Source organism: Rhipicephalus sanguineus, chromosome 4 (assembly GCF_013339695.2).
Source record: "Rhipicephalus sanguineus isolate Rsan-2018 chromosome 4, BIME_Rsan_1.4, whole genome shotgun sequence".
NCBI classification, from domain to species: Eukaryota; Metazoa; Arthropoda; class Arachnida; order Ixodida; family Ixodidae; genus Rhipicephalus; species Rhipicephalus sanguineus.
In genome coordinates, this window is record NC_051179.1 from 113,209,281 (window position 1) to 113,223,939 (window position 14,659).

Genomic DNA, 14,659 nt, shown 5'->3' on the forward strand with positions numbered 1-14,659 from the left:
GGAAGCTTTCCGCGAAGAAAGTTTCCACTTAAAAGGATACGCAGAAATTTTGGTCTGTCTTTCTGTCTGTCCTTCTGTCTTTCTGTTTGTCGGCACGTCCCTCGATTCAGCCACTCGGCCAAAGTTGAACCACTTGCCCAAGGGCCAGCCATCGTGAACGGCTGAATAGGTTCATACTTGTGTACATTGTTGATCAAAAAGCAAACATTACGCATATCTGAGACGCAACATCACTAGGTAAGTATTAGGCGGTGTGTTCCTTTAACAGAAAATACATAGATACGCAATTTTAAAGACCTTGATGGTATGCGTTTAACGTTGAGACAGTAACGCGTTTATTAAAAGATTGCCACAGCTGAAGCGATCAGCGGTCCAAGCCGAGCAAGCGCGAGCGCCAACAACAACCGTCTTCGTCGTCTTCTTTCGCAGGCGTTCTTGTCTGCGCCCTACCATGTTACAAATCGCTCCCCCGCGGAAAAGGAGCCATCCTGGCCTCCTGGCGACCTAAGGAACAGGTACAACTGGTGGGTCATAACGCGGCTTCAGTCGATCGACGTGAACAGTCTCGCGGCCGCGACGACGGCGGTCCGTAGATGATTGAACAGGCTCAATCATATAGTTAACTGGGGATGCTTGACGTAGGACGCGGTAGGGGCCTTCGTACTTAGGCAGTAGCTCTGTGGAAAGGCCAGGAGCGGAGGAGGGAACGCGAAGCCCCACCAACGTTACAGGCGAATACGACTGAGGAGGCAGGTTTTCGTCGTGACGGTCCTTCTGACCCTACTCGCCCTAAAATGTTACAACCCTAGTTTCTTAAGGTGCGCTGAAAATGCGACTGCGCTGAAACTTGTCTTCCTCCGTGCCCTCTGCACAAGCTCATGTTGTGTTTCGGTTTCGGTTCAGTATCGCATTGTACGAATGACAGGGGGCGCCGCTCTGGCATTCCTGTTTTACCCAGGCGACGTGTAAGTAAGAGAGTTTGTGGAGAGTACTCGTTGAGTGCGGACGTTTCTTCTCCTTCGGCGCATCGCGCCAAACAGCGTGTTCGGGCTGGCCGGCGTCCCCACCGGTCGCGTTGGTCACCGCCGGTCTTCGCCTGCCGCTGCGCCGGGACTACCAGCCCGCAACACAGCACTCGTGTTTCCCGACGTATTGCCAGATGGCGTCCATATCTCACGCAGCGCCTCTTCTATCGTCTTTAGACGACATTTGCAGCGAAGCACGCAGATACGCGGCCAATCTTTTCTTATGTCATATTCAGCGAATGGAAACAATGTCACTAGACACTATATGTGATTCGTTCAATTGCGTTTTATCAGAATCAGTGACATCCACGATACCTCTTTATGTAAGAGCACTAGCGCTCGGAGATCATCCGACCGACCTAGGCACCAAGTTATAAGCTACGCAAGAAAATGGACAAGGAAAACCAAAATTATATGCAATGCGTCTGAGAGCTAAAATTTTATAAGAAGGACGGAAGGGATTCAAAGCTGGTGCCGTTTAGAGAATAGGAAAATTGAGACGATATTTTTACTAAAAAATGTTTAGAAAATGGTAAAATAACGTTCCTCACTGCGGCACCGTTCAAGCGTACAACACTGGCTTTGCAATTTGGATGAAAAGACGGGCGGACGGAGGGATGTCCGTATGTACAAATGGCAAAGCCAGCATTGTACCCTTAAACGGTGCCACAGTAAGAAACTTTTCCATTGGCTCTGAAATTGGCATTTGCTATAAGGCACTTCTCTGCTGGTTAGTTCTATTCTCAGAACGAAAAGATAGTAATCATAAGGAGAAATCTGAAAATTCACGTAGTTTGCTAAAGCGATTTTCGGTCCGTATTCACAAAAAAAGCCTTGCGCTAGAATTTTTATTTTATTTGGATGTTAAACCTTAATTCAATGCGAAGACATGAACGCCTCAGGTAACCGTGATGCTGAAGGCATAAGCAAAGCCGTCTGGCCAATGAAAAGCAGCAGTTACGAGCTAACGGCTTTGTGAATACTGCTCCCGGATGACTCTGCGCATATTATAAGGACAAGGCGCGCTGCAAGCGTTCTTACCAGTAGCAGCCCGTCGAATCCAATATTCTCCAGTAGCGAACGCAAAGTTTTTGTCCACTTCATCTCCGTTTCCGGATTAGTGAAATCTACAAACGCAATCTCCTGAAAGTGGAAGTGGGAGTGACGACGTACGTACATTGGCACCAAATAAAAAAAAAATGTCAGCTTTTGCGGGACGCAGATAAAAAACTGATCAGAAATTAGCGTGCAATAAAATGCTTTGCACGCGTTGTTATTCGCAAAATAGCTGTGTTACTACGTGCCGCCACCGTTGTAATAATGGCGTAGTAGTGGGCCCAGACCTCCAGGCCAGGACGCAGGAGCCCGCGAGACAAAGGGGTGGCAGATAGATAGATAGATAGATAGATAGATAGATAGATAGATAGATAGATAGATAGATAGATAGATAGATAGATAGATAGATAGATAGATAGATAGATAGATAGATAGATAGATAGATAGATAGATAGATAGATAGATAGATAGATAGATAGATAGATAGATAGATAGATAGATAGATAGATAGATAGATAGATAGATAGAATAATTTTATAGCAAAGAAAGCGATATTGACATAAACTTTATTGTAGAGGAAGAGTATCCAATGTTCAAGCCAATTATTTGAAATTAGAACCCATAACAACGGCAGGAGTCCTGAAGTTACGAGAACGAGATTTAAGAGAAGGCGACTTACACTGGCGTTCCTGCCACCTTCACTCAGTATTAGTGGGATCGTATGCGTCCCTGGAGAGGGCAGGAGGGGATCCTGAAATATTGCAAGAGTAGGGGTGACGTCAACTGATCACTTAGGATTGAGCTATAGCCTCACGTTTGCGATAAAACGACAATATAACTTTGCCTAAAGTCGTTTACACAACGAAAAATATTAACGATAATGGGACTAGATTGAAGACGGTTTCGCTTTACAAGATGGGACGAGACGCAACAATTTCCTCCGCTCAGCAAGTTCTCTTCAGGCAGAATAGGGCGTTACTGACAGAGCGCGCGTCAAAGTGAAGCCTCCATGCCAGGCTCGCAGCATATGGTCGCTTTAAGGCTTTGTTTTTAAATGTACAATTCACAAACTTGTAATTGTTACAAATTGTTAATTGACCTGCTTGCTTTTTTGGGACGCTAAACCCCAGATACTACTACTACCTGTTTGCTTGAAAAACTTTATTGCAGGTGCAATAGGGAGGAAGCTTGAGGTGACCCGGACGGGGCCACCTCTCACAATCACTAGGTGGGCTCCTCATTACGAAAGCCCATTGGCGACCGCCGCGATTCGGGCTCAGTCGACCAGGGCCTTCTAGCTCGCCAGGTCGGAACAGGGGAGCAGGGCTGCATCCCAGGCTTCCCGGCTGTGGTTTGGTCTTGGGGCGGGGTTCGGGGTTGATTGGCATACCATGTGGAAAATGTCCAAATACGCCTCCGCACAGTGCGGGCACTTACCTGTACAGGCAGGATAGAAGTGCTTTAAAACTGCCGGGCACAGCAGTGTTTTGGTGTAACGGCCGAGGAGTGTGCGTTCCTCTGCCTTTGTAAGACCCTTAGAGGGTTTAGGATGAATTGCGTGACCGATGTGGTAGAATTGAGTAATTTCTCGAAATGTTAAGGCCGGGTCGGGTTCCGGGTCCATTTCGGAAGGGTCTGAAGGAGATGCCCGGAGAGTGACCTCTCGGGCAGCCGCACCTGTCTGCTTCCGCATTACTTTTTACGCAAACACCAATTATTTGTATCATCTGAAGAGGTGGAGCTCGCACCTAGACTATGTGCTACAAAAATTCAGGGGCAACGGCAAGACCTTAGTGCTGCTTTTTAATATATTTGATGACTTATAGATTAAAAGCGCTAACTTGACAGGGAGAAGAAATGGCACAACACGAGCGCTTTATCATCCCTTCGTGTTGGCGCGTTTAATCTATAAGTACGACGGACCATTACCAACTAGATCGCTTTCGCGCTTTGCTTCACTATGTTTAAGAAGGCACCCATGGAAATCCGGGCGCTAGGAATTTGAAGTTCGAGTACATAAAGCAAACGTTATGTAGCTTGTCATTGTATACAAATAAATACATCAGAGAACACTTGTTCACGCAGAAACGAGTGTTTTCTTATCCGACCATGACCGTCTATACTGTCTTTCTTTCTTCGTCCCTTTTTGTTGTTGGTTTTCTTAACTTATGAGTACAAGCGAAACCATTTATCAGTTTAACGTTGTACTGATGCGCTTTGTCATGTTATCGTCCTTTTGGTGTCCGAGAACGCTTACGCGTTGTGTCCTTTGTTGACACTTAACACATATAAGTAGAGCAACGTACTTACTGCTCGGAGCAGATATCTTATGCCAGCATCCTGAGTGTCATTTCGGAGCCTCAAGATTTCGTCAACAATCGAGGAGTCGTCGGTTGCAAATTTTCCGTTTGCAATTCCCTCATTGAGATGCAAAGCTGCCTTGAGGAAAAAGGAAAGAAAAAGTCGTGTATGTGGGGTCTAAAGCGCTGTAACAACATACACAGTAGTGCAAAAAAATTGAAAAGGCACTATATTTATTATGCATTTTAAACCTCAAGTCATGGAGGCCAATGACGCAACCGGTGTCGCCTGCCAATGCAGAACGTTGTGGAATCGAGGTACTGCGACTCACCGCGCCACCGTGTTGAGCAAGCAATGTCCTGCAGAAGAACATTGTGCTGTTGGGCTTTAAAATATGTGTTTCTGCGCTAATAAAGCTAGTTGTGAGAACAGCGTTGGTGTTCGTGTTCCTTCTTCACCTCTGTCTTCGTTGTGTCGCGCTGAATCCACTCAATATGTTTAAGTAATGTCAGCCTCTACCAGAAGACATCCGTGTTTATATCGTTCACTGATGAAGTATCGCGACGGGAGGAGGATTCGAGCGAACGGCACAGCGTCCGCGGGTCAGTCCAGCTGAGTTCGTCGTCGAACCCATCAAGTGAAACACTTGCGACGTTGATCGTAGGTCAAACAGGAAGAGACGCTCCCCTTGTACCCGAGCCACAGAGCTGCTATATGTGGCTCCACCGCATATTCGTGGACTTACCACCGCAGAAACGCTCGAAAAACATTCGCGCCATCGCTCGCAATCTGGTTGATTACACCGATCTCGGCAGGCCGAGCGCATAAGGGGAAGGAAGATTACAGGAGGCGTGCCGGAACCCCGCGGGCAAAGCAGCTTGTGGAGACGCGGGTGCGGCCGAGTCAAGCGTTGCCGTGAAATAGATTGTGGGTTTGGAGATAGAAAACCTGTAGTAGACTGCACATTTACCGCGAAAGTTAACCTGCTGCGTAAAATTTTGCATGTTCCGAATATCCTTCTCGGCGCGTTCAATCGCATACGCTGGTCACGGTGGCGCTGTGAAGTCAGTTATGTAGGCGTTAGCGGCAGATGCTGACAAATTGCCTCTCAAGATCAACGGAAACGCTAGAAACGAAATTTGTTATATATCCCGTTGTAACTCACATTGATACATACGAAAAGTTTTTTTGCCATTATAACTTTGTTGTTATCTATTCCTTGTATGCTGGTGTTCTTTATCCTTTATTGAAAGTAATGGTATGTATTTATGCTTAATTCACAAATATTCTAGAGAAGTCGCAGTTCTGGATGCGTTACCCTTGATCCGCTCATGTGCGCTTCCTGTACGCGCTGATCGACTGAGTTTATTTTTTCTTTTTTTTTTGTTGTTGTCTCCTACAGCATGCCACAGTCGGACGCTTTCAGTAAACTAGCTGCATTGTGTACGCAAGCATGGGCCGAGGCAATGAAATTATCCCTGTTACTCTCAACTAGAAGACTAACTAAACTCGTCTGTGATCTAAGAGACACTGGCGGCTCCTTCCTTCTGAAGCTGCACCTACCATTTTTAATTTCATCACTCTTGGCATGGCCCGTACTTTATAATCGCCATTTGCTTAGTATTTACCATAACATTAAATTAGGCAGGTACTTTTTCTTGTAGAATGTTCTTGTCTGCGTAATGTAGTAGTTGTATAGGCACCGGCTGTCCTAGCAGTTTTTTTTTTTAATTTAATTGATGAATACGAGAGGCTGTTGCCTTAAGGGCCGCACCGGCTACTCCTCCTCGCTTAGCAGACGAAGCTTGAAATATTAAAATAATAATAATAATAGGAAGAAGACGTGCACAAAATGACATACAGTAGAACGCAAGATGTGCAAACACAGTAATATCCAGCAACACATGAGTCGCAAATAGTTGAGCACGTGTTCAGGCAGATGAAATAAGTTCACGTGCACACGTACAAAGTCAGACGGTCTGTATAGCTTGAAATACGCAGGAAAACGCACAAAAGACAAATAATTACACATAACACAAAACACGATCACAACACTATGCCATTCTGAACATATACCTATATATGTATGCCAAGATTATACCGCTCCAAGATGAATACCAAGATGCATACCGCTCGTATACCAAGATTAACCTTACGCCTTTGGTTTCATTATCACGTGCACCTTAATATTTCCATAAAGCGTTTGTTTCTTCGAGAACCTTCTTCAAGGCGACAAGCGCTCTCTTCTGAAGGCCCGCTGCTGGCCATGGATTTTGTTTACACTCAATGGTCTTCTATCGAAAAGTAACAGATTCGCTCGTAATACATTTCGTGTTTAATCGCATCTCGCGCCCTCGGGGAGTAGATGGTGCACATCTTCTTCGGGGTGGCCACAACAGCACTGAGGACTAGACGCACGCTTCGTCCTGTATAGGCAGTGTCGCGTAAATGCTGTACCAAGCCGCAGATGGTGCAGCAATGTTTCAAATTTCCTATTTTCGCTCAGATCCGATGCCATGGACAGTTTTTAAGTATCTATAAATGTAAGTCCGAACTTTTCGATTGTAGATCGAACCTTTTATCCTTCGTGAGACGACAGGATATCTGTATCAGCAGGAGACGGATTTCACTGCGTGAAAGAGGAGGAGGAAGAAAAGAAAAGGGAGTAGGCAGAGAGGTTAACCATACACATGCCCGGTTGGCTTCCCTTCTCTGGGGGAACGGGAAAGGGGAGTGGAAAAATCAGAGAGAGAGAGAGAGCAGGTAAAAAAAAGAAGGAAATGTTCAATAAATGCGCTGACGCGTATGTGGCCGTGGCACTGCACAGTAGTCAAAGGCTTTCACGCAGGCCCGTAGTCCTCAAAAAGCACAAAAGTGCTCTAACTGCCTTGTGAGCCGACGAGCGATGGGGACGGTGTTCAAGCGGCATCTGCACAGAGAGCGGCCGATCGTACAATCGTCGCAACGCATCGGAAAGTGTTCGTCTATCAGACGCAAATCGAAGGCAGCGGCAAAGCAAACGATCGATGTCTGCAAAAAAAAAAAAAGCACGTATTCCGCAGCACCAGCACTCACCACTTCAATACCGGCTTGTTGTAGTGTCTGCAGTAGGGGCCACACTTGTGAAATCTCGACGTCCGCCTCCACACTGACGTGATGCCCCAGTGCCCAGAGAGGAGGCATTGCTGGTCTTCCAACTAGCTGAAACAAACTCGCTGTTATGCGTGACATGATGCTTGAAAGTGGTAATTTTGTAAGAGAAAAACATCAGCAAAAGTGGTTTGAATTCTCATTGGATAACATTCCGCAAGCTATATAAAAAAAGGACGGATATGAACTATGACCTTTAGATTGTGATAGCCCGCCATATGGATTCCAAAATAGTGTTTACGTAAAAGTTTGCTAAGGTATTCCATGTAAATTATTCCGTAGTAGCTCCTTCAAATAGCTTTGTATCGCTGATCATTTGTGATATTAAATTATTCCGAAGAAATGAAGAAACGTAAGTATGGAACAGGTTATGCGGCAAGCTCTGCGCAAACCGTACACATTCGCATGGTAGAGACAAAGAGCTTGGCTTTTGGAAGATTGAGACACAATACGCAGATTACACCAGATTAACCACTCTAAAGCGGATGCCTCCACAGCTGAATCTACGCCAAGTGCACGCGGCCCCAGCACGCAGTTCTGTTACGTTAACCACAGTGCATGCGCTCATATGAGTCACCAAAGTTAATTACCACACTGGAACTAGTTCATTATTGTTAACTAGTAACCATTTACGAACGCACACCGGTGCTTCTCGGGCGCTAGAAAGAACATGCTGCAGTATATCTAGCACACTGCTTCTGAAAAATTAAGTCTCAGCATTGGTAGCATTCGGTATGAAAACGGGCGAGAACGCACCTCTGTGAACTGGCGCAAAACGTCGTCAGGATTGTCGCCAAGAAAGATGTCGAAGTCAAGCAGGCCTCCAGTTGTCCTAAGCGTGATCACTTTCTCTGGCTGCAGCAAAACATCTGGAAATTCCAGCAATAGTGTTGGTGTTCAAGAATGCAGCAAGGTTACATTAGGTAATTACTGAAAAAATAATTTAAAACTGCTTTCTTGACGTTCACAGAATTAGGTTGTCTCACTACGACGGGAATGTGATTTTTTTTTTTGCGCATGACACTATCCGACAGACGAGAAGTAGCGGAGCACGCAAGAGCCGAATTCACAATCTTTTCTTCCGTAAGTGCTTCTCTCAATGGCGGGCAGCCTTCTCTAATGGTTATTCTGGCAACAGGATTGAGAGAAATGATGTATTTGAGTAATTCCGACGTAAGTCATGTGAATATGGTTTCACGTTCTCAAATACTCTATCACGAAACAAATTTATTACCGACGATTACGATATTCACCAATGCGAAATGTGAGCGTAAGTTACGCTTGTTTCCATTTGGCGATATACTGTATTGAGGCGAAATATTTCAAAGAGACGTGTGTTCACGCAGAATTACAGATTACTCCATTTTTTATTTCTTATGTTTACTTTATTTTCTATGACTTTTTTAGGTTTTGTTATTTTTGGTTGTTATTATTATTTATATTTTTCATCATCTTGCTTGGCAACGTGAACCGCAGTTACGGACGCCGCGTTCTTTTACTTTTTTTACTTTTTATTCGTTATTTTGATGTTTTCCTTTATTTTTTGCTGAAATTTTCTTCCTGTTTCGGCAGCGAATGTTTCTCAGTTATCCAGCCAGCATCTTGTCTTTCTTTTTGTCTTTTTAAAATTTTTGGTTCATTCCTTTTTATTTGTTAAAACTTTATTTTTTTTTGTTTCGGAGGCGAACGTTCGAGAGTAATCCAGCCGGTGTCGGCAAAAGAAGAGCGGCGCGTGGTTCACAGCGCTTGATCCAGGAGGTCTTTCGCTGTGCTCTTTCGCTCGGTTACGGCAACGGATAACCGCCGGCGCTCAACCTAGGAACGGGCCCCTAAAAGCTGCGCTCTAAAACGTGTAGCGTGCGCTGCATTCGGGGAGTGTCCAGCAAATCCGTGCTCTACCGCGCAGCAACCGAAGCTGTTTCTGCTAGGAACTCGTCAGGAGCAGCCACTTACATAATAAGAAGCATGAACCGTGTAAAGCAACACGTTAGACACAATCTTAACTCAAACGAATGCTAATATCGGTGATAAGCCTTCTAATAGGGACGGCGCATGACCCGCGGTTCTGGGAAATCGGGGCATGAAAGTGGCTCATAAACCGTGATATGTGTATGTCCTTAATTTTTTTTTTCGAAAGTCTGCCCCTAGGCATAATATTTATTCAGAAATACACATATAAATTTGCTTCGTGTATGAAGTCCAGTAACGAGCGGTGGTGAGGTCCACTAATCCAGCGGTCAAGGTCGGGTGGTCGGCAAGGCCTGAGGCCTGTTGCACGTAGGTGACGACGACGGCTTAATTGTAAACCCGTGCATGTCCACAATAGGTGTGTGACAGTTACATCGCTGATTGGAGCGTCGCAAAATGGGCACGATGTACCATACGGGCCGCGGTACTTTTGCGCCCAAAGGGTGGTCACGGATGGGGTAAGTGCAACCCCAACACGAAGCCTCCGCAACGTAACCTCCTCTCGGCGGGTTAAACCACCAGGGAGGTCTGACCCACACGGAGGTATAAGAGCTCGTGTGGTACGTCGGAGGCTTTCTTTTTCCCGTAGCATCTGTCCTTGAGCATCCTCAGGAAAATGCGGTAGTGGGTGCGGTGTGACTTGTGGGTGGGTTGCCAAATCAGCTTTGACAAGGTCCGGCAAAGCGGCCCGAGGCACCCACTGAACACGTATCCGCACAGATGCGGAGGCAGCAAGATGGTGAATACTATCCGAGAGTGACGTAGACCGATACACTCGTCGTATATCGTGGATAGCTTGCGTCGAGTCCGTACGAATCAGGAGCTGAGAGCATCTGTCAGGTATAAGAAAAGGTATCAGTGCTGCCAATCCGTCACGTATGGCAGCCAGCTCAGCAAGGTGAGCCGGTGGTGCGGGATCCGCAAAATACGAGCATGTCTGGCAAGCCTCTGGTATTGATGGACATACAAGAGCGGTGTGAATGGTGGTGCCACTCACACTGGCATCAGTATAGGCGACGAGAGTGGCGGTATCTTGGTGATCGGCACGAAGCAAACGGGAAACTTGGGCGTTCGCCTGGCGTGGAACCGGGTTGTAAAGGCGACCAAGAGGTTTGTTTTCAGTGAGTTGCATTTTGTTCCACGGGGCAATAATGCTCGTCTCTGAAGGGGATTGGTGAACTTCTTGGCCCATGTACCGCGCCAATGCAGCAACCGAACAGAACGTTGATGGCTTGAGGTTGCGCGCACAGCGACGCTGGTGTACTAACTCGTCAATGGTATTTAGTTGGGACTCCTGCTGCAGTACTGTTAACGGAGTGATACGTGGCAGTCCAGTTATGGCCCGCATGGCTTCGTGGTTAATCGCCTCTAGACGTGCCCACTCTGCCAGCGTGAGGTGATGAAACTGGGCGCGGTAGACGAGCCTCGGTTGCAATATCGAACGGACAAGGAGGCGAGCCATGTTGGAGTTAGCGCCACCAGATTTCTTCGCAATCCGTCGTATGAGATGGATAGTTTCTGATGCCTGCTGTTTGGCACTTTTGACCCAAGGTCCTGCAGATCCGGTGGCGTGAATTTCCAGGCCAAGCACACGGAGATTCGAAGTTTCATGTAGCGGCTGCTGATCCAAAATTAACTGCAGAGGCCGAACTCCCAGTATACGACGTCCATACTTGTTCGCAACCGACATAAACTTCGTTTTACAGCGAAAGCTGTTATGAGATCATTTCACCGGCCGTTTTTGGCGCCGTAGTTGTCCGCCGCCGCCGCCGCTGCCGCCGCCGCCGCCGCCGCCGCCGCCGCCGGTGTCCGTAACCAGTATCGCTCGAAATAAGAAAAAAAACTAAATAAGAAAAATTCCAGGATGGAACGAGGTTCGAACCTGGGTCCTCGGCGTGGGAGCCCAGTATTCAACCTCTGAGCCATCCCAGTTTTTTTTTTTTTTTTTTTTTTTTTTTGCTTTATTGCCTGCTTCCAGACATAAACCACATCACAAACACACAGTGCTCAAGGAATTTTAAAATTGATGTCTGTCCAGTAGGACGGACAACTCTGAGCCATCCCAGTGCTTGAAACTGCTTTGTAAAAAGGTTCTATACAGGCTTCATGTTGGGAAGGAACCACATTAGCATATGCAATATAGCGTGGTAGAAGAGTAAAATAAGTGCCAAGCGTCGCACAACGAGAATTCTGTTACAAGGCGTCACACAATGCGAATTGCGCAAGGAATAGGTTGTTGAATGCTTCCAACCCATTACAAAGGGCTCTGTCATAATTCTTCATCGTCATCAGGCACAACATCAACAAAGTGCGCATAATGCCTTACATGCGTTTAGCAGGTACCACGGCTCTCCCTAGAATGACGAAAATGGCACAGTGCCTGCTGCCCTACTTCTCAAAAATTACAATGATTTATAGCGTAGTGGGTTCCTCGCAAGTGCACTTGTAATGGTTGGCAAGGAAGCCCATAAGCGCATGATCCATTTCCTCGGGGTCCCAGTAAAATTTCAATGATTTATAGCAAAGTGGGTTCCTCGCAAGTACACTTGTATTGGTTGCCAAGGAAGCCAATAAGCGCATGATCCATTTCCTCGGGGCTTCAGTAAAATTACAATGATTTATAGCGTAGAGGGTTGCTCGCAAGTGCACTTGTATTGGTTGCCAGGAAGCCCATAAGCGCATGATCCACTTCCTCGGGGTCTCAGTAAGTTCTTCGCCCCCCCCCCCCCCGTCTCTCTCCCACGTCAACGTATGTTAGACAGCATGACGGGAGAGGGAAATAGCGACCGGGCGTCACCCAATGCAAATTACATAACTGGTGGGCCGTTTAAAGCTTCCAACCCACTACAAAGGGCTGGGTCATAATTCTTCATCGTCATCAGTCGTCGCGCCAACAAAGTGCACATAATACCTTACAGACGTGTAACTAGTGCGTCGCTTCTCCGCAGAATGACGAATAATGTCTTAGTAGGTGCTTCCGAACTTCACAAAAATTGTTATTTATGGCGTAGTGGGTACCTTTCTAGTGTACTTGTATTGTAGCCCCAAGAGAGCTTAGAACGGGCTCTAGAAACGCCGCTCTTCCAGCTTTCGCTGTGACTGTGCTGCGGTTTCAGCGCAGGCCTGGCGTTTTTTTCTTTGGAGATTTCTAGCCCAATCTGGGTGCACCAGTTATGAGTTATGTCGAGGGCCTCTTGCAAAGCTTGTTCTTGACAGCTGATTTCAGGGTGCACTGACCAAAGGGTGATGTCATCTGCATACATGATGTATTTTGCGTGGTGTATTAGCGCCAGCTTCCATCCCAGTGGGAGGAGGGCCACGTTAAAAAGAACTGGTGCTAGCACAGATCCCTGTGGGACACCTCTATTGGAAACAAACCGTCCAACTTGTTGACCTGCTAGGCGAATGGAAAAGCTGCGATCGTGGAGAAAGGCTTTCACAAACGCGCAGACTCGACTGGGGAATTGGAGCCAGTGAAGAATTTCCACAATAGCATCATTGCTCACATGATCATATGCTTTGCGAATGTCCATAGACAGAATGGTGCGAATCCGTCGAGAGCGACCTCCAACAAGAACCATGGATGAGAGGTAAGCGAGGCCATCCTCAGTGCCCAGATGCGGACGGAACACAATTTGGCCAGGGTGATACCAGGAGTATCTCTCGAGCCACCACGTGATGCGTGTCGCTAGCATACGCTCTGTCAGTTTACCCAATGTTGAAGTGAGAGCTATCGGGCGCATGTGTGCGATATTTCCTGGAGGCTTTCCTGGTTTGGGAATGGGAACCATTTCTGCATGCCGCCAAGAGTCAGGAATGGCTGATGTAGACCAAGCTTTGTTTATGGCCTCTAACAGGACATGTAGAACCTTGCCTTCAGTGTTTTTGTAAAGTTCATAAGGTATGCCATCCGGCCCGGGTGCTTTGCTCGGTTTTGATTGGTCTATTGCTGATAAGAATTCGGCCATAGTGAAGTCAGCCTGTATGCCCTCTATATCGGCGAGCGTAGGAAGCGTACCTGCATATGCTGGCAAGCAGTTCTGAGCAGTGAATGGAGGCGGTGCCATGTCTAACGCAGGAAAGAATGTGTGGGCGACGATATCGGCGAATGCTGCTGGAGTCTGGCAGCAACGTTCGAACGGCTCTGCCTCGTTAAAGCTTTGCAAGAGAAGAAGCCTTTCATGGTCACTCTGATAACTTTACTAAACTTAACGTACGCAGCTTTTGCATTCGCTCATCCTGCGGACTAGCATAGAGTTTCCTGCAAAGATTACTGCAGCTGGTTTCTGCATGAACGGCCAACATGGTGGTTAAGCAAGCATGCCAGTGATGGGCAGTACGCGGACTACGCCTAACCACGATCTGTGATCTTCATGGCTTCATCGCTCAGTGGCATTATGAACTGATGAATTCAGATAACATTTGAGTTATAAACTCGGTATATCGCAGAGTTGGCGCGTGGTCGCTCACCCTTCTTGGTTCTGCACTTAGCAAAGCAATATTGCCTTGACATTTGAGTCAAGAACGGCAAGAACATCGCAGTAAAGAAAACTACATTAACATTGTACACCACATGCACGAATCAAATATTATACGAATTATCACGTACTACCTGTCGTTACCTTTACAGCGGTGGCTAAATGACAACAATGAAATACTTCCCACTAATTAAAACAACTCTTGGACACAAGCCACAGCGAAACATAACTCTTCCTGTAAAACATCGCCTTCGTTCGCATTCAAAACGACGCTGGTAGAATAGACAATGACGCTATAAGCCACTTTGGTCTTACCCATTGCGTTTCCGTTTCTCAAAAATATGCCATTCGCTTTCCCGTCCTCCTCGACCACCATGTAAAAAGGGTGCACACCAAAATACTCACTCTGAAATACAGAATAGGAAATCGAAAATCTGTCTCGTTTAGCAACACCATTGTACCCCTGCGCGTATCACCAACTGCGAACCACTAGGCCGACACGCCAAAAGTATTTTTGTCCTGCTACATTGTTTTTAATATTTTATTGGAGATACGCGCACTTGAAGAGGAGATCTTACATCACTTCTTGCATACACATTATGTAACGAGGTATGGTTGTTCCTGACCCAAAATATTAGCTGGCCGCGAAGGTAATGCAATCGAGCTGAGAGTCTAAACCAA

The 14,659-nt window shown here is 46.5% G+C and overlaps 1 protein-coding gene across 2 annotated transcripts in view; it reads right to left on the reverse strand.

The window, feature by feature from the left end:
• LOC119390585 (sucrase-isomaltase, intestinal) overlaps positions 1–14,659 on the reverse strand; it is a 41,019-nt gene that overhangs the window by 19,882 nt on the left and 6,478 nt on the right. Inside the window, exons 5-10 of one of the 2 annotated variants that reach the window (XM_037658180.2) lie at positions 14,294–14,384; positions 8,289–8,401; positions 7,458–7,583; positions 4,392–4,520; positions 2,761–2,832; positions 2,067–2,168 (exon numbers count right to left, since the gene is read on the reverse strand). In XM_037658180.2, the coding sequence (XP_037514108.2) occupies positions 2,067–2,168; positions 2,761–2,832; positions 4,392–4,520; positions 7,458–7,583; positions 8,289–8,401; positions 14,294–14,384 (633 nt within the window). The remainder of the gene's footprint in view (positions 1–2,066; positions 2,169–2,760; positions 2,833–4,391; positions 4,521–7,457; positions 7,584–8,288; positions 8,402–14,293; positions 14,385–14,659) is intronic. The other variant, XM_049414871.1, reaches the window with a different exon arrangement.